The 17,551-nt window shown below is 49.2% G+C and overlaps 8 protein-coding genes across 8 annotated transcripts; 6 read left to right on the top strand and 2 right to left on the bottom strand.

Annotated features, from left to right (window-relative positions):
• Positions 1-18: 18 nt before the first annotated feature.
• Positions 19-1,229, bottom strand: N7539_002165 (uncharacterized protein; the record flags this gene model as incomplete). The annotated part of the gene is made up of 5 exons (XM_056931768.1): positions 19-190; positions 244-354; positions 409-470; positions 535-1,090; positions 1,186-1,229. 5 exons carry the CDS (start codon positions 1,227-1,229, stop codon positions 19-21), a joined length of 945 nt encoding a protein of 314 aa, XP_056793799.1.
• Positions 1,230-2,425: 1,196 nt separating this feature from the next.
• N7539_002164 (uncharacterized protein) lies at positions 2,426-3,427 on the top strand (the record flags this gene model as incomplete). Its single annotated transcript, XM_056931767.1, has 2 exons — positions 2,426-2,512; positions 2,594-3,427. The coding sequence occupies 2 exons, from the start codon at positions 2,426-2,428 to the stop codon at positions 3,425-3,427; spliced, it is 921 nt and encodes a 306-aa protein (XP_056793798.1).
• A 1,673-nt stretch (positions 3,428-5,100) lies between these two features.
• On the top strand, positions 5,101-5,826 carry N7539_002163 (uncharacterized protein; the record flags this gene model as incomplete). The annotated part of the gene is made up of 3 exons (XM_056931766.1): positions 5,101-5,238; positions 5,294-5,416; positions 5,548-5,826. 3 exons carry the CDS (start codon positions 5,101-5,103, stop codon positions 5,824-5,826), a joined length of 540 nt encoding a protein of 179 aa, XP_056793797.1.
• A 926-nt stretch (positions 5,827-6,752) lies between these two features.
• On the top strand, positions 6,753-7,259 carry N7539_002162 (uncharacterized protein; the record flags this gene model as incomplete). Its single annotated transcript, XM_056931765.1, has 3 exons — positions 6,753-6,848; positions 6,967-7,019; positions 7,073-7,259. The coding sequence occupies 3 exons, from the start codon at positions 6,753-6,755 to the stop codon at positions 7,257-7,259; spliced, it is 336 nt and encodes a 111-aa protein (XP_056793796.1).
• Positions 7,260-8,383: 1,124 nt separating this feature from the next.
• Positions 8,384-8,936, top strand: N7539_002161 (uncharacterized protein; the record flags this gene model as incomplete). The annotated part of the gene is made up of 2 exons (XM_056931764.1): positions 8,384-8,679; positions 8,732-8,936. The coding sequence occupies 2 exons, from the start codon at positions 8,384-8,386 to the stop codon at positions 8,934-8,936; spliced, it is 501 nt and encodes a 166-aa protein (XP_056793795.1).
• Positions 8,937-9,465: 529 nt separating this feature from the next.
• Positions 9,466-11,579, bottom strand: abp2 (putative ARS binding protein Abp2; the record flags this gene model as incomplete). Its single annotated transcript, XM_056931763.1, has 2 exons — positions 9,466-11,139; positions 11,202-11,579. 2 exons carry the CDS (start codon positions 11,577-11,579, stop codon positions 9,466-9,468), a joined length of 2,052 nt encoding a protein of 683 aa, XP_056793794.1.
• An 868-nt stretch (positions 11,580-12,447) lies between these two features.
• N7539_002159 (uncharacterized protein) lies at positions 12,448-14,553 on the top strand (the record flags this gene model as incomplete). Its single annotated transcript, XM_056931762.1, has 1 exon — positions 12,448-14,553. One exon carries the CDS (start codon positions 12,448-12,450, stop codon positions 14,551-14,553), a length of 2,106 nt encoding a protein of 701 aa, XP_056793793.1.
• A 529-nt stretch (positions 14,554-15,082) lies between these two features.
• On the top strand, positions 15,083-16,838 carry N7539_002158 (WW domain-containing protein; the record flags this gene model as incomplete). The annotated part of the gene is made up of 5 exons (XM_056931761.1): positions 15,083-15,150; positions 15,215-15,458; positions 15,522-15,671; positions 15,726-16,670; positions 16,725-16,838. The coding sequence occupies 5 exons, from the start codon at positions 15,083-15,085 to the stop codon at positions 16,836-16,838; spliced, it is 1,521 nt and encodes a 506-aa protein (XP_056793792.1).
• Positions 16,839-17,551: the final 713 nt, after the last annotated feature.

Raw genomic sequence — 17,551 nt, 5'->3', positions numbered from 1 at the left:
CCTTGCAGGTCAAAGCAATCACACGATAGATGCCAGTACACGATACAACCCCGAAAATCCCTCTTGGGAAACCTTCGTCCCTGCGAGGCGATTCGCAAACGCGAGCTTTTGAGTAAGATCCCAGTCTGGATCTCTGCGAGCTAGCGAATAAAGCATGCCAGCAATGAACGTATCGCCTGCACCAATTGGACTAATGTTGGTCAGTTAGGATTTCACAGTCAAGGTTTGCTCGGAAGATCTCACTCGACGACTTGAAAGTTCTCCGTAGTATGAGCAGGCGCATGTGCAAAGGTACCATCGCTGGGCTGCAGCGCACTTGCGCCTTCTTCGCCCGAGGTGCAACACAGCAAGGACCTGGAAGGAAGTTCAATATAACAACATGTCTTTGCGGTTCCATTGTACACATACGCTGTGGGTGTCAAAGCAGCTTCGGCATGCAAGCATTCCTCCGCCGTAGAATGTCCAGCGCCCTGGGGGCCTATTGCGTCAATTCATGTCTCGAGCTTCACATCACCCTCACGCAATACGACTAACCAGAGCCCATGATCTCGCGTAGAACACAACATCAGCCTCTTGGGCCAGTGCCTGAAGACCTGGCCGACCGGGCCGTTCCATCTCCACACTTATTTTGGTGGCTGGTAAGTGCTTGCGTATGTAACGTATGGATTTTAGGGTCAAGTCAGGCATTCGGCCTTCAAAATGGAACCATGAAGCTCTCGGACTCAGCAAGTCAATTCTTTCAATAAGTTCTTCCTGAGTGGCCTCGGGAAGATTGTTGTAGTTGACAATCGTTCGGCTACCAGTGGCTTTGCTTCGGATGATGTAGCACGAAGCTGGCTCTTTGTGGTCCTCTCGATAGACGCAATTCTCAAGGCCGACACGTGGGCTGAACTCAGAGATGATCCTTTGTGATGCTTGCGACGACCGCGCCGGTAGTACTGTGATAAGCTCAAGGGGAAACTCGTGCTCTATGTCATCTTCCGAGACCAGTTGGCCCAGTACTTCCAATGTGTTTGGACAATTACCTCCTCGTCGACGAGTCACACTGGATGCCCGCAACTTCTCGTCTTCTGCTGGATAGTGTGAAGTTCTGAGCCTCATTTGATCAGCAAAGTGTGTTTGCTTCTGCTCTGAAGTCAACTCGTAGGAAGTCGTGCAGGTGGAGTTCAGAGAGAAAGGACGTACGTGAGAACAGTGTCAAAATAGCACGCTCCGATCGCCACCAGCATAATGAAGCCACAACCACAAGCCTTGTTCCAGAGAAGCTTAACTTTGAGTCACTATCTTGTGATGCCGATTTCATTTATCAGCAGGCGAGAGGACTGAGGGAGCCGAGAAGAATCCAAGGGGGTACAGGAGGACAACCCAGTGGGGCTTTCGGTCGCGGTCCGCCATGAGGAGGAAGTCAAACCTAACCACATGGCTTTCCAACATCGCCAGTTGCCGAAGCAATCCTCCAGTTTTCACGAGTCACAATAGATGGTTGGCTTTTCCTTCCATCAAATTACGTCGCCTTTGTACGACTTGATCATCAAAATTGCTCATTCGTCAGAGTATGTATCGTATGCTCAACAAGTTCTACAATGCTTATGCCTGCTCTTTCCCATCCTTTTCTTTCATGCTCGGCACTATGAAGATGCAGGATAGGGAAAAGTATTCTGTCATTGAAACAAGTATGAACTGGCAAAAGTGCGCCGTCAGTATTATCGAAATGAAGCGTCGCATCTGCCGGACGATCAGCTTCCGACGCGACTCTCTAGAAAGAACACGCACGCCGCCTGGCCATGCACATTTATGACGCATAGGCGAACTGTTTGTGTCAACATCCCAGCGCCATCGGCTTCTGAAAGATAGCCTTTGAAGATAACGAGGGCTATCTGACAGCGGGGCTCCCGAGTGGGAAAAGAGCTCTGTACTCTTTTCTTACCGCCTCTAAGGATACTTCCAAAATCAACTACACTCCGCACAGTGGACTTACAGACTCATATGAAAGGCGACTTAATCTGAAAGCAGAATCCAAAGTCTGGTCTGGAGCGAACGCTCATTTGAAAGCAAAAGATCAAGCATCCTGTCGGAGGCAGTGGTCTATCATGCTGATCTTTGAAGGACATTTGTCTAGATTGCCTGCGCAAGGGTCCCTGCCTTCCCTACCTCATAACAGTGCTCGTCGGCGAATGAGCGTTTGTCAGAATACTGGCACCGAAAGGGATATAAACCAAGCAGAACTTGCACTGTCCATTTCAAACTTCAGTCTGATCCAGGCATTCAAGAACCCAGTATCAATCAGTGTCTCACAACTCCAGCATAGTTCCAACCTTCCAGCATCCCAAACATTGGCGAACGGCGGTTGTCTGTCTCAGTTAGATTCTCTGTTCCACTTGTCTCGGGCATCGAGTGACTCAAACAGAAGGGTTATAACATCAGCATGGTCCAAAGAAGCAAGGTCTTGGACACGGAGGGTCCAACCCCGAAGTTTCTCTATGCGATCATCAAGCAAGTCAGCTTGAAGGAGGTAAGTGAAAATCACCTCGAGTGCTTACTTCGTCTTGCCTCTTACTGAATTGTCTTCGTTCCCATTCTTTTCACGTCACAGATTGATTGGAATCGAGTCGCCGCCGACCTTGAAATCTCCAACGGTCATGCTGCTCGCATGCGATTCTCTCGGTTCAAATCCCAAATGGATGGTCCCTCGGAGAGATCAATCAAGCGTAGAATGGCAAAAAAGCTGGCCAAAGATGTCAATCTCAAACAAGAACAAGTTCCTGTTTTACCGGAGAGCGAGATCAGAGTGAAATCTGAGATGTTAGACTCTGGTGTGTGGTCGATTCCGAATATTAAAAACGAGTTCGACAGCCAGGGTCCTTCTGCGACTTCAGATACTTTGAACGTCACCAACATGTCCCAGCCGTCACTCTATTCATTCACAAATGCCATGCCAGCCATTCACCATACGCCAAACTCGGGTCTCCCAGCCTTTGAAGCCCCAAGCCAGTCATGTGCAGGCGAGCTGCAGCTTGGGTTCCCTCCGAACCACTATCCCTCGACCTCAACCAACCAAATGCATGCATTGGAAATCCAGATGGACTGCTCACCATATCCGCCATTCTCAATGTCGCAGAACCTTGCTTTGAATGACATTCGAACCCAGATGTCGCAATGCAATAACGCGCAGAACCCGGCTTTGAATGACATTCGAACTCAGATGTCGGAATCCAATAACGCGCAGAACCCGGCTTTGAATGACATTCGAACTCAGCTGTCGGAACTCAACAATGTCCAGGTCTTGTGCTTGAAATCGTTACCCCATGATTCGTGGGAGGATGAACTTTCTTATCGGACCGCACTGGAACTGTGTGGGGTCCACATCAAACAAGAGCAGGACGATCGGGTGGAGATCGTCGAGATTTCAAGTGATGCTACTGACTGAGTGCCTGGCATGGAATTCTCCGCGCCAACAGATCTCGCGGTGTTGAAGGTCTAGGTTTGGCTCTGATGCCTATCTCAAATTGGCACGAGTTTGCTGAATTTTGCGCACGGAAATGGATGTGTCTTACCTATTTCAAATCAGGATGTAAAAGTCATTGTCTTGTTATTTCTTTGTCCCATTGAAGCAATAGAATGCACGTCTCATGGTTGGGTGTCGAGGCAAAAGAGTGATCGCACACTATATATGGAAGGCATTGTAAACCCGAGCTCAATGGACCATTATCGGCACTAACACTGAGAGGGTAACCAGGGTCAAGGTTCCAGTTCTTTTGGGCGCAAAGCAAAATTACTCAATTCAACCCAGACTTTCCTCATTGACAATTCAATGAAATTCAAGAACAAAAGTCTACCTACCAATCACGAAAAGGGTGCAGGTTGTGTTCTTGGTTGCACATGTATAATCCATGGTGCCTGACGGGAATCGTACTCTGAGTAACAATACTGACAGGCCGCACGAAGGACATGGAATGAGATAACAGCCAGCGGACCAAAAATATCGCGAAGATAGTTGACGGTAGCAAGAAGCCCGGGTTGGTGACTGTCATTGTGTCTTGGTCAGTGTTAATGAGTAGTTCAGTCATGAAATGAATAAAAGTCATAAGATCAAGATTATTAGGTTGTGACTTACGTATAGATTTCCTACTTAGCTCTTGGAGAAGAGCATTCCTCTTTCAATGTACCAGTCACTTAGTACTTTGTGGGTGTGAGTTCGGTGATAAAGACGAAATACAGGGCAATTTACTACGAAAAAAGGTTCATAAGACCCGAGATACTCAATATGATCTCTCATCACCCTATATGAGACGATCAAGCCTACAAACCCAAGACAACTGAATCAGATGTATACTCTTCAAGGTCCGCTTCTGTCGTATTCTGTGAAAGGTGCGATGGCAATCTTTATGATTATACGCTCACTCGGAGCGGGAACACTCGTCAGGATCATACGTTCTGCTTGGCTTACCTCAACATCATTCTACATGATGGTGTGAAAAGTGCTTCAAAACAATGCAGCGTGAAGTCTTGTAGATGAACACAACCTTGATCTGCCCACCACGCCCTGAGTATTGAACCCTTTTACCAATGTCTCTCACTCATCTCAAGCCAGAAAGAAGCTTGACTGAAACGTGGTCTCCAATTCACTGAGGCACTTAGTACTAATCAACCTGATCTGGGTATTCCCTTACTTGCCGAGTGTATGGGAACTAAGAACGCGATTAGCTCTTATTTAGTAGACTTTAAGACGGCTATCTTAGTGTATACAGTGAAGACTCATGTCTACTTCCTACCTTACTGGACACTGTAGCTAGGGCGGTGGACGTACTGCAATATTGATTTGACCAAGGCCCATTGGAGCAAACACCCCATTCACGTTCTCTATTACCTGCAAAATGTTTGTCAAGGTGGGCGCGAGCTGATCGTGTTATGACTGACGCGCAAAAAGCAAACTTTTACGCGCTCTCTCACTTGCCAAATGTTTGATAGACCATGACACAAGTGTCTCGCCATTCCTATAAATAGACGCGTTTCGCTTCTACCTCACAAAATAATTCTTCACCTTACATCCTTCTCAAGATCCAGATTTCATCCACTAGGAATTCTTACTTGCATATCACGATGCCTTCCAAGCCTACTCAGAGCTCCCCTGCAAAGGGCAACGCCAAGCTGCAAGGCTATACATCTGACCTTGCAGAGCAGCAAGAGAACGCATTCCTAGCGATGTGCCTTCGATGCTTAGATTTGGAAACGAAGAAGGTGACTTCCCCAATTGTGAAGTGAGGTGTCCAGTGCTTATTTCAATATCTCTCAGGTGGATGCCGGCGCGGTTGCCAAGGCACTCGGCTACAGCAATGCGAAGTCGGCTGGCAATCGATTCAGTGCAATGCGCAAGAAGTACAACCTGCACATTGAGTTCAGCTACCCACGTGGCGACGTAAGTTCTATGCGCATATTCTCGTTCTGGTTTCACCTGTTTCAATCTTTCCCGACATACATCCCTCGTGTTTGATTTCTCATTTTCTGCGTCTCGAACTTTCACGTTCTAAATAAAATCAACACGCAAAGGCCAAGCCTGGCACCAAGACCAGCCCCAACCGAGTACAGAAGACTCATCGCAAACGTGGAAGCAAGACCAAGGCTGATATCCACGCCGACACCCAGCATGGCGAGAAACCGGAGACGTGTGAGCCCGAGACCGAAGAGAAGGACGATGACCTTCTCGATGGCCCTCTTCTGAGTGACGAACAGGGCCCGGGTGACATGACTCTTAATGCGCCCAACCTGGAGGACAGCGACGAGGACGGAGGTGTCGCCCTTGGTCTCCCTCCCACACCTCGGGGCTAAGCTGAAAGCGCCAGCCACACTTAAATCTTGGAAGAGATGCTCATGGTAAGCCGCTACTCATCGCTGAAGTACAATATAATGTTCTCTGAGACACTCATACTGATAGTGCCTAGAATCAGGCTTTTGATAGCGATTCATCATACCCTGGAGCTTACCCGTTCGCAATTTTGTGGCTAAGGCCAGGCCGAATGCAGTCTTGTTGCATTCACGGCTTCTTACAATTAGGTAGTTTCATCTTCCATAGCAATAAGGCATTGGGCACGTTTTGAATGATCCAAAGGACAAGCTATTGTTATAGCACAGAATTGAACACTTCGTATATATACTAGATTCTAAGTCGCGACGGGGCAAATATTAATAGTATGAATCACATGACACCAATAACTTTGGGACAATCGGAGCACATGTCACCTAGCAATAAGGCAGGCTAAGCCAGCCTTCAGGCACATCTCCCAGAATGAATCTTCAACAGATTTAACACCACTGCATAGCTCTATTAAAATGGTACAAGGCGCGCCCCTGTCTCCTTAGGCACACGCTGAGCAGGCGACTTGGGCTGTCTAGTTGCCTCGACCCACGGGAAACTAATCAGAAGCATGTGAGATGTTAAGACACCATGTTCGAGAGATCTAGGGTGGGTTGAACATGAACTTTCGTTTCATTTTCGGAGTAGTCCCGGGTGTTCTACGGTAACTTCCAAGACTACAAGGCCATCTCCAGTCTATCTTCCGCTTGTCTTTTGATTGCCCATCCTCCAGGGTTTTAGCAGTCCAAGAACTTGCTTCGCAACCTCCATCATCGACTTCTCTCCAAAAAGTCAGCGTCGAAGCAATAGTCATTGTCAAGCATCTTTCTTGTCAATTAGCTTTCAACCAACCGTTCCATACACGAGGCGTCCTCACACCAGAGCCCAAGAACATCCAACGATGTCCGCAAATAACAATGAAAAAGACCCCATAAAAGATACCACTTGGTTTCTCATCAATTGTATTATGAGCACTCCGAGTCGCAAACTTGACAAGGTGAGTCATATGGGCATTTCAGACGGTTTCGCCATTTTGACATTCGTCAAGCGGTGCTCAAATCTCTCGCTACTGATCTCTTTGATGGAACTCATATTGACGACCCCATTTCAACTAGATCAACTGGAACGAATTCAGTGAGAAAATGGGCTTCAAGAATGAATGCGCATCGTAAGTGAAGCCCGTCGCTCGATTCAAACGCACGTGCTAACCGACAATCCTAGCTATAACAGATACAAGCGTCTGCTGAACTCTTATGGCTTGACACTGAACTACACAAAGAGGGACAAAGACTCGGACACGCCAGAAGCAAATAATCACGGGACTCCGAAATTTAACCGCGCCTCAAAGAAGAGAAAGCGCCCAGCTGCCGAGCCTCAGAGAGATACGGAGCCTGGTGACATGTTCTAGTGAGATCGTTTGTCGGAGGTAGCATTCTCCAGCCAAATTGACGGCCGGCGTACACAAAAAATCCGACACCTCACCAGCGAAGGGCGTTGGATCATTTCATAATCGGCCGCCGTGAGAACGTACAGTCTCGCCGCATGTGTTGCTTTGTTTGTGCACTTCCCTTATGATGAGAGATGAGGTTGATGTTCGTCGAATTCCAGAAGTTTGGGAAAATAAACGGACTAGAAGACTGTTGAAATATGTTCGCCTTGAATACAGATCTGTGATGCTGCCCTGACAGTCAAGTAGGAAAAAACCGAGCCTGGTTCTACCTAATTCCTCGGTACTTGCGCACAACAAGCAAAAACGGCAGAAGAATACACTATGTGTTGAGTCCTAAGCCCAATCAGAAGATAGATTGGTCTACCCTCTCCATTTGGAGGGTAAAGAGATCTTCATTGGAAGTGAAAGCAAGGTTGTGATCTTCGAGTAAACCTGTGAGCGGACATGGAAATTGTCTCTACCTAAGCAGACGGGCATTGATGGTTCACATACGTTTCAGAGAAAGAAAAGCATGCTGTAAATAATCAAAATTCATGGTCGTGTCGAGATGATCGAGCCTCTTAACCCCGAAAGAGACTGAGAGCATAGTGGGATGGTACTGAAGACTGGTCTTCCTTTGGAGGGAATCAATGTTCTTGGTTTTCTCAAGGCAGTTCCCATCAATGAGCTTCCACATCCGTGGGCGTTTTGTCTGCATGATGCGTGTGAAAATACCCGAGAAAGACCTGTTCATTTCGAGATCAAGGGCCGCTTTCCTACGAGGTATGCAGCTGCGATGAGCCTAAAGCCAAACATCGATTAGGCAAGTCCTCTCAAATATCACTCTTCCATGAGCTTCCTTTTGTTTAAAACACAGGTTATACCTTCTATTCCAGACTCGAAGGACCCACGAGCAGATATCGGATAATTCCGCAAGCCGATGTCCACGCCCAGTCACAAAGGATTATATATTCTCTTGAAACGTCACTCTCACCTCGCCCCGTTCTCACTTGTGGTATACACCAACGAAGATCACGATAAGTCACCTTTTACCGCGAGCACACGACAAGTTTGATCCCCGATCAGCGAACCGCGATAACACCATGGCTTCTAAGAAAGCTGGCCCCTCGAAGGCGTGCGCGGGACTCACCGAGCCCAAAGACCTGAGCAAGGATAACGCCTGGTTCATGATCAATTTGATCAAGCACACCGAAGCAGCACGCCTGGATAAAGTACATAACGTCTCATTTTCACCGCAGGCTCAGCGGGTTCACACTCTGCACTTGTGGCTTTTAGTTGAAAATGCTCGCTTTTCAAATGATGCTAACCGTTGTCTCGAATTGCAGATCGATTGGGACGCATTCTATAAAGACATGTGCATCTCGACCAAGGGAGCAGCGTATGTTGACCGGCGCCCACATTTCTAGAGCTACACGGCTAACATCGCCTAGTCAGAAGCGTTTCGAGCGGCTGATGAGTTCCTACGGTTTGACCACTGCGTTCAAGCGCAAGCAGGATCCCTCCGCCGAGGAGCCGTCTGACGGTGGAAGCACAAGCCTTACACCATCTCCTTCCAAGAAGCGCAAGCGAGCTGCGCAATCATCCAAGATCATCAAAGAGGACAAGGGGTTCGTGACAAACGACAAGGAAGAGTAAATTTCGTTGTTCAGGACTGTGGCATATCACTCGGACTCAGTGCGGCGTATGGATGGCCTGGCTGATTTTCACGTCTTGATTTTCTTTGCAAGTTTCTTTGCGACGACGTCCGTTTTGAACCTAGCTTTAGAAAGCCGAGCATTCAGTAGGTAGTTTATTCACTTTTACTTTCTCATTTGTACATTGTCGGTACAGGTCTGCATATTACTACGGGCTACTCGAAACGGAATCTCGTTTTGAAGCCCCAAGGATCATCACATCCACATGACTGAGGCAATGAATGTGCGAGACCGATATATCTACCTGACCGGAGCTGACAGTTCGAAGCATATGTTACGGACATTGCACTTTATGAATAAGTACTGCTTGAGGTTCTGAGGTTGATCTGGAATAGCTTTGGCGAGTAAACAATTTCAAAAACCATAAAGGGGTATCATATTGCAGTCGAGGAAAATGAAAACGCTCAAAGACAAGACATATGCAAAATCTAGCAAGACTGAAGCACCATGCAAATATGCTCAAACTCGGCTCAAATGTCTGCCATCACGGACTCGACAATTTTTCGTTTATATTGAGAAAGAGATTTCTCCTTGCGTTGCATTTGGGCGCGTAGTCTCATGTATTGTTGTTTCCATGAGCCATCAGGCAGTGGTTGATCAAGTTCGTGATCGTCAAATTCGGTATCTCCGAGGTCATTGGGAACTTCAAGGTCGTGTGAGTTGCGCGAGGGCAACGCGTCTCGACCGGAGTCTTGCAATGACAAAACGCCTGTGTCTTGGTCTGCGAGAGTGACCTCCATTGTCACCCGCGACAATGAATCATACTCCATCTGGACCACATAACGCGTTATCCCTTGAAACGATGCCACTTCGGGGCGATTGTATCCGTTGGAATGACTCAGTGTACGTTCAGCGGTAGCAGTGATTGTGCGTCGACAACAAACAGGTGCTCCTGCTCTTTGACCAACTCCAAGCTGGAAAGTCAAGAAATTCAACGTCATAGATCCTAGAACTTTTGAGTAAAGATTCCTCCCTTGTGTAACGAGAGCGGATGCCAAGATTCGCGCTTCTTGTGGAGTAACGGGACGGGTGGGTCGTCCCGCAACAGTGGATTCCACAGTTTGTTTTGCGAGCTCACTCGATAAAGCCAGAACAAGATGGTCAAAGGAAGCATATTGATCAGGTTGCCTTTTCTCCGATATTGTAGGTCCACTCATCGAATCCGACCGGTCGGGTACTTGGTATGCCTGACCAGGACTCACCCCATGGTCTTGTGAGACGATAGAACCATTGACACCATTGACAAGCAACGTCGGGGGCGTCGCCAGTCGTACTGGAGCACCCTCATGGCGAGGAACTTGAAGCTGCAGTTTGCCTGGCCTGACTGGAGGGACTGGTGTGGGGGTCCCTGTCTGATTAATACTCGCGTGGAGCCGACCGTTTGCTCCATCTTGAGTCGCAGTGAATGTCGGAACTTGTGCGGTGTATGGCTGCGGAGTCTGTGACGCATCTCTGCTAGCATTGACCTGAAACGTGGAAAATGATCCAGAATTCAAGGCCTTGCTAGGCGGCCGTCCCCGACCTTTCCCATTTATTGAGCCATTGCTGCTCGGCCATGCAGATGATACCGCGGGTCCGTGCCGGCGTCGGGCACGACTCTTGTCTGCAGAAGACGGAGTGACCGCAGATCGTGGCTCTGCTAGTATGAAAGCTTCTGAAGACTGATTACTTCTTGGTATGATGGCTGATTGTGGATACCCTGCTGGGGAAGTCTCACGCTCCGGAAGCCTCCAGCCTAGGTCTTGACCATGATTTTCCGTCGAGGTTTGTTGTGCGAAGGTAGAGGAGGCAGTCATCCAGGCGTCTTCGTCAGCGGGATAAGCACTGAAAGGTATGGCGCTCTGAGGAAACTGCACGGAGTGACTGGGAAATGCACGAGGTTGTAGCCCAGCTGCCGACGTATCTAACTGAGGTCTTTTTGTGGATTTTTCATCGTCCTGCTCTCGCTCGTCCGCCCGCTTTCGTCCACGTTTTGGTTTCCACTGGGGCACCAATGCCCGCAAAGCGAGGTCTTCCTCCAGTGGTACGCCATCGCGAGACTCGCTCACAAACGGTCCACTGGGCGGTAGCTGAGTGTAGTAGACATGGGGGTGGCCTAAGCAGAATTCAAAAAAAGCGTCCACGTGCATTGCACGCATCCATCGCTGCAGGCAAGGACAAAAGTCAAAGAAAACCCAGTAATGGATAAAGCAGGAAACAGACATACCTTCAGTCGAACCGCGTACTGTTGTACCTTTTGAGTACTTTGCTTCTTCTCTTGAGAAGGAGGTTCCACACCCAGTTCCATTGCGAGTTGAACCCATGTTTTGAGCTCTTTGTTGTCAAGCTTCCGGATGAGCTGATACAGCGTGAATACACTAAAGCTTTTGCCATCACTTCGAGGCGGAGAACGGAATGTCTTTCGAAGCTCAGAAGTGTCAACAGATGATGGAACGTTTGGATTGCAGTATAGAATGAACGTGACATAAGCATCGTCAATGGTATCATCACTGACTTCCCGAGAAGGTAAATATCTGGACTCTGCTTGATCCGTCGTATCTTTCATAGGGGACTGACGGAAGACGTCAAAAAGAGGCGGGGACATTGACGGGCCACCTCGTCCAGTCGAAGACGTGGGTAACACAGATCGCATGCCTCGTGGAGAAGGCTGAATACTTCTTGGTGTACCTTTGCGATGGAGAGGCGGTGATCTGTGAATATCTACCTGGCTTCGGGCGCTTTCAAGAGAGGATGCGCTTTGAAGAGTTGTCTCCAGGCCTGCTGGATATCGAGCATATTGCTGAACGACTGCCTGCGGGTTCGAAATACTTCGTTGATGGGCTCGCTCAACCGAGTCAATCATGACCGGAAAAGAACTCTCCATAGACTGTCTTGAGGGTTGATGAGTGTCTGGCCAGATGTTGAGCTTTTGCGGAGCAGATCCACACTTCTAGTAGCTCCGAGGCTGTCTCGGGTTGGATAGAGAAGCTAGAAGGGCATTTCCTGTACCCAGATGAGTGTGGAGATATGGTCTCAACGCCGTGATTGAGGGCGAAAAGAGTGAAATCGAACCAGAGACGAAACGAAACCCTTCGAGGACACTGTCCCCTCGGGGTGGCTGGAGTGACATCTTAGCTCGAAGCTGTGTTCTAATTTTGGCCATGTGTTAGTGAGACTAGTCCAGTATAGCGTGATTGCCTGAGGGCGGGGGTGGGATGCCTAGTAAGATCACGGGAGGAGACTGCGCTAGTCCGGTCTCAGTCTGGCTTGGTGGAGCCTGGCAGCTTGGCTTATCGATAACGTCGATCGCTCCTGCCATCGCTCTCTATGATTCCATCAGCCATGCAGGGAGTGCAGAAAATTTTCCTAAGCAGGCTGCCTTTTCTATCTCATGCACGCCCAGTTCTGGCTCCTTTTAATGACAAGAGAATGAATGCCGGACTCTGCACCCATGCCATCTAAGAAGAGCAGCAATGTCAGATACTCGAGGTGCGCGGCAGGCGAGGCCCACTCGACCCGTTCGGTCCACGCGTGCTAGGATCCAAACGTATCATGAAGATAGCTCTTCCGAAGAAGAAATTGGGCCATCTCAAAATCTGAGCGTACAACCACCCACGAACCAACAAATCTCTCTTCGTCCGCGAACTGCTACTGGGAAACGGCGAGTTTACCGTGAAGAGACGTCAGACACGGATTCCAGTCTCTCATCTTTCGAAAGCGATCCAAATGAGGAAGTTGGCGAGCAACTAGTCCAGTTGTCACAGTATCGACGCACATTGCCCAGACGTGCAGTGAGAGAGACGAGCTCGAATGGCCCTCCCACAGTCGCCACCCGACATGCTGAGGGCAGTGGACCTTCCAACGCGACTCGATCCAAACGAAGGGCGACTGCAGAACGCAAAAGCACAGGCAACAAAGGCATCACCAAGCCTCCAAAGAAACGCGGACGGCCCTCAGCAAATGAAAATGAGTTAATCATGCCAGGAGTCATACCACCGTGGTCAACTCTTCCATACCAAGTTCTGTTCGATATCTTTTTGAGGGCATCCCATCCAATTGTTGACGAGCAAGCCATGCAGCGAAGCAAGTCAGTGAAATGGCTCTTGGATGTCGGACTTCTCTGCCGAAGCTTTTTAGAGCCCGCCCTCGCTGCACTTTTCCATGCGCCACCATTGGTCCCACCCTCAAAGAGCTTCGGTCTTCTGTCTCTCTTGTCCCGTCCACAGACATCGACAGTAATCAACTATCCTGTGAAGGTCAAGGAGCTCCACGTGGAGGCAGAGTCAGTGCTGCTATACAAAGGTGGCCCGCGTCTAGGATGGTTCAATTTGTCGGAACTTATCGCTTTAGTGCCAGAAGTGAAGTCCATCCGCCTGTTCCACAAGGACGACCACACTATCGGACTCCCTCATTACCATGTGAGACTGTCAAAATGGCAATATCCGGAATCCTTGTTCCATGCGATGGATGAAAGTGGCACAACTCTTCGTCATTGGGACTGGAATGGCCGCTTTATGGACAGCCAGGATATTCTGCCCTACATGTTTGAGAAACACCAGCGAGCGTCCTTCCAGCAACTCAAGCATCTCCGACTACTCCATATCGGCGTTTCATCTCCGGTAGATGTACCTGACGGAGTCGATCCTGTTTCTAGAGTGGTGAATCAACTTCAGCACCTCCAGACCTTGGAACTTATCGAATGTCCTTGTGTCGACGGAAAGATGATGTCGGGGTTGCCAAAGACCCTTCGGTCTCTGACAATCACTAATTGCGATTCTGTTTTCTCGTCCTGTATGGATGCTTGTCTAAAGGCCTGCGGCCAAGGCCTTCAAGAGCTCAATCTCCGCCACAACCGTCACCTCAATATGTCGTTCGCCACCAATCTTGCTCATTATTGCCCGAATCTACAGACTTTCAGGATGGATATTTCAATCCGCGACTGGTCGAGCTACCACGATACCGAACCTCATTTTGATGTTCTACTTGCTGAGCAAGAAAAACCGACCTGGCCAGGCGCGCTTCAGGAAATCGAACTTTTGCAGCTAAGGAGACTCACTGGATCCACCGCAGAGTCTTTCTTTGTGTCATTGGTCGATGCGGGGCCGAACATGCCTGACCTGCGGCGGCTCACCATTACAGCGATGGTGAAGCTAAGCTGGCGGGACCGAGCCAATTTTCGCGAGAAGTGGATTCGAAACCTCGAGTCCACTTTTCAACGATACAGTGCGCCGCCCGACCCTAATCGTCGTTCTCTGCGAAAACGCACCCTCAAACCATCTCAACCAGCTGGTAACAATGTAACGGTTCAACAAAAACCTGGTGACTGTGAAAGTTCAGCGGCATCCAAGCGCCAAAGCAGTCGTCTGGCCCAACGTAGGTATTCGGCATCGCATCCACCCCATCCGCAAGGCCACGAACACATCCGGCAGGGCATGTGCGATGTAGTCAATATTCGCATTGACAATCAGCGACCCACTGATACGCAATTCAAGGAGACAGACTTTCTCGATGATGAACTAAGTGGGGACGAAGACTGGACTGGCGATGACTGGGAACCCGCCGAGCGACATGCGTGGTGATGCGCGCGAGGTCGCGGGGGGTGGATTATTCTTAGACCCCTAGTAGCCTTATGCACCTTGGTGAGATGGCATTCCCTAATTCTGATATTTGGATTGGGCCTAAGGGTGAAGTATTACACGGCCTGTTACAAGTTTGTTGGGCAACGGTTGATAAGTCTGGCGGAACTTTCTTCCGGGCTCATTCATTTGCACGTCGAATGAGGTTAACTGACATTCGAAAGGAAAATTTGAACCTCTTCTCGTTGCCTTGAATGTATGATAGTATGTCTTTTTCAACAATTGATTGAATACATTGCCTACACACAGTCCACTCACTTGTCAATTGGTAGTGGGCAGCCGAAGTGGTAAACACTAGACTCTGATGGTTGTCGGGCATCACATCGACCCAACCGCCCCGACGTGATCGCCAAGCCAAGACTTTCGGCCCCGCCAAGAGGATCCAGGGATGAGCTCTTTCCCTGGGCTGTCTTTCTGATTCTACTAGTTCCATATTCAAGAAGATTCTCAACATTCAACTGAAAAGACAAGAATGGGCGAAGATGTTCCGGCAGATACGGCAGGCCCGTCTTCGCCTCCGCCACGACTACCTGAGGGCTGGTAAGTGTAGTGTCTTTGCTGATCGAGGGGGATCTCTCGCTGACTCGTTTGTACGGATGCACAGGCTTCCGCAATGGGAAGGCGTCGGCCGTCAATGGTATTATGTCCAGCGAGCGACTGGAAAATCTCAGTGGGAGATTCCCACCGAGCCGGTTATAATGACCCCGTCTTCAACGCCAGGGGATATCGGAGCGGGCCCGTCACAAGCACCTCCCGGTCAAACCGCTGATCGTAACCAATGCCCGACCGTTGTTCAAACCTCGATGGAATATCTAGTGAAACCCGTGTCGGATCCGGCGAACAATATCGTACGAGAAACTTCTCATCTTGGTCACATGAGGGTCACCAGGGTGGCACTGATGGTTGAGTAGAGCTTCGCAAGCTCCGACTCGAATGGACAGCTAGGCAATCAAAATCATGACCAGGCAAACACAACAGCCCGGGCCTCGAAGATCAACGAGCTGCAAGGTTATCCGCTCCATGGTCAAGAAGTTCCGCCGAGTCATAGGAACCAAGCGGCTGTGCGTCATTCTCATGGTGGTCAACGCTGGCTCACATCGCTAATTGCGAGTTAGAGTCTTCCTCAGATCGCCGCAAATACGGCCCCGGCTTTTGGTGGCTATAAATGGGAGCAAAATGGGCTACAGGGCTCACAGCACACCACTTTCGATCATTACATGCCATCTCATGCATATCCCGATAAACCCACCAGCGACCTATCACCGAGGAACTATAGCAACGTGAGATTCGACGAGAGACAATTTGCGTCGATGCCAGAAAGCATCCCACTTACACTCCCTTCATACCATACAAGGTCACATCGTGAAAAAAGCTTGACTGGGCTGGAGTGGACACAGTCAGCGGGGCAGGGTGGACAGCAATATCTCGCAGTTGATCATGAGGCTGGGTTGCCATTCGAATCTTCGTTTCTCGCGCAGCCTCCTCGAGTACACCAAGTTCCTGATCCATATCAGGTGGGAGCGGTGGCAGGATATCAGACGGCGCCTTTTTACCCGACACTGAAAAGCAACGTCGCAAACAACCACCATCATATACACCTGCTTCAAAATTCACTTTCGGGAAGTGCGCACTGTCTCAGTGCCAGGGATTCTCAGGGATTGGATGGGCCTGCATTCCATCAATTTCCGGCTCCAGAAGACCCCACAAGACAGCCCTTTACTCAGTCCCCGTTTCATTACTCGTCGCAGCAGCCGTCTGATTCAGTTCAACATGAGATGAGCACCAATCGCGTAGCGGAACCCGCCGTGCCAAATCTCGACGCTGCATCCCTTTCTGCTTCGATCCGGGGACAAGAAAGCGCTCATGGATATCAAAACCCGGTTTTGCAAGCCAGCTTGAGACATTATCTGCCGGCACATGCGCAGCATGACTCCAATAATAGAAAGTTGGCTCGGCAAAGCACTAACAACACCCAACTGGATCAATATAACCATTCCCATCAAGGTCAGAATGCCACATCAAGCGGTCCTTCTCGAGCCTCGAACTCAGATCCTCAATTTGTGAGTGGGCCATGGGCTTCCGTAACACCACCATCCTATGGTCCCATCTCATAGTACGAAAGTGGCACATTCATTGATGAGACTATCAATGACTTTGCAGAGCATGGCTCATTCATGGCTTCGGACACGGCAAGGGCGGGTCATTTCTTTTTGGATCCGAACGCCTAGCATGTATCACACAAAGTTTGGAGCCCTCTCCTTTCCCAACGCTGGTTATGGCAAATTCAAATATGACCCTGAAAACAGAATGGCCTCCGAGGTGAATGAACCGGGCCATGGTGACATCAAACATCCGCACATTCGAGTCAGAACCCCGGTCGGAGACTGTTTCATGATCTGGTGTTCACTTGGATCGAACGCTCAGACAAGGGGACACTGCAGTATTCGAGTCGATTTATACAAGGGATTTATTATCAAATAATGCCGTAACGGTAGCTTGTGGCCATACGTGGATGCCCCTCAAGGAGATGGTCAACAGGGTCGACACACATGGACACAGGGACGGTGCCTTTTTTCCACGTCAGCCTTGTCCTTTCATCTCGATACCAAGTTGCGCATTGTTGATAGGTCTGTCTTTTTCAACACATCATGCATATGCCATCAAGTCAAGCACGGAATCACGAGCCAAGTTCATTGGGCACAAATGGCTGAATGCTATGAAGGATTGTACGGCCACAAGGATAGTCATACACAGAGCCTGGCTCAAGCTGAAATGACATCTTTGGAATGCACTTGTTCGAAACCGCCCTTCATGGGACCTCGCGTGAGTTCCACTCGCTCGAGAATCACGTAAATATGCATCAAAAAATCATGATCACTTTTACCTTCTCGAACCGCCTTTCTTCAAAATTGCACTTCTCCACAGGTGCGCCTATTCAAAA

The sequence above is a fragment of the Penicillium diatomitis genome (assembly GCF_028827545.1).
Source record: "Penicillium diatomitis strain IBT 30728 chromosome Unknown utg000002l_segment0_segment0, whole genome shotgun sequence".
Classification (NCBI taxonomy): domain Eukaryota; kingdom Fungi; phylum Ascomycota; class Eurotiomycetes; order Eurotiales; family Aspergillaceae; genus Penicillium; species Penicillium diatomitis.
The sequence above is the reverse complement of the archived record's forward strand: the minus strand, read 5'-3'. Positions and strand labels throughout refer to the sequence as shown.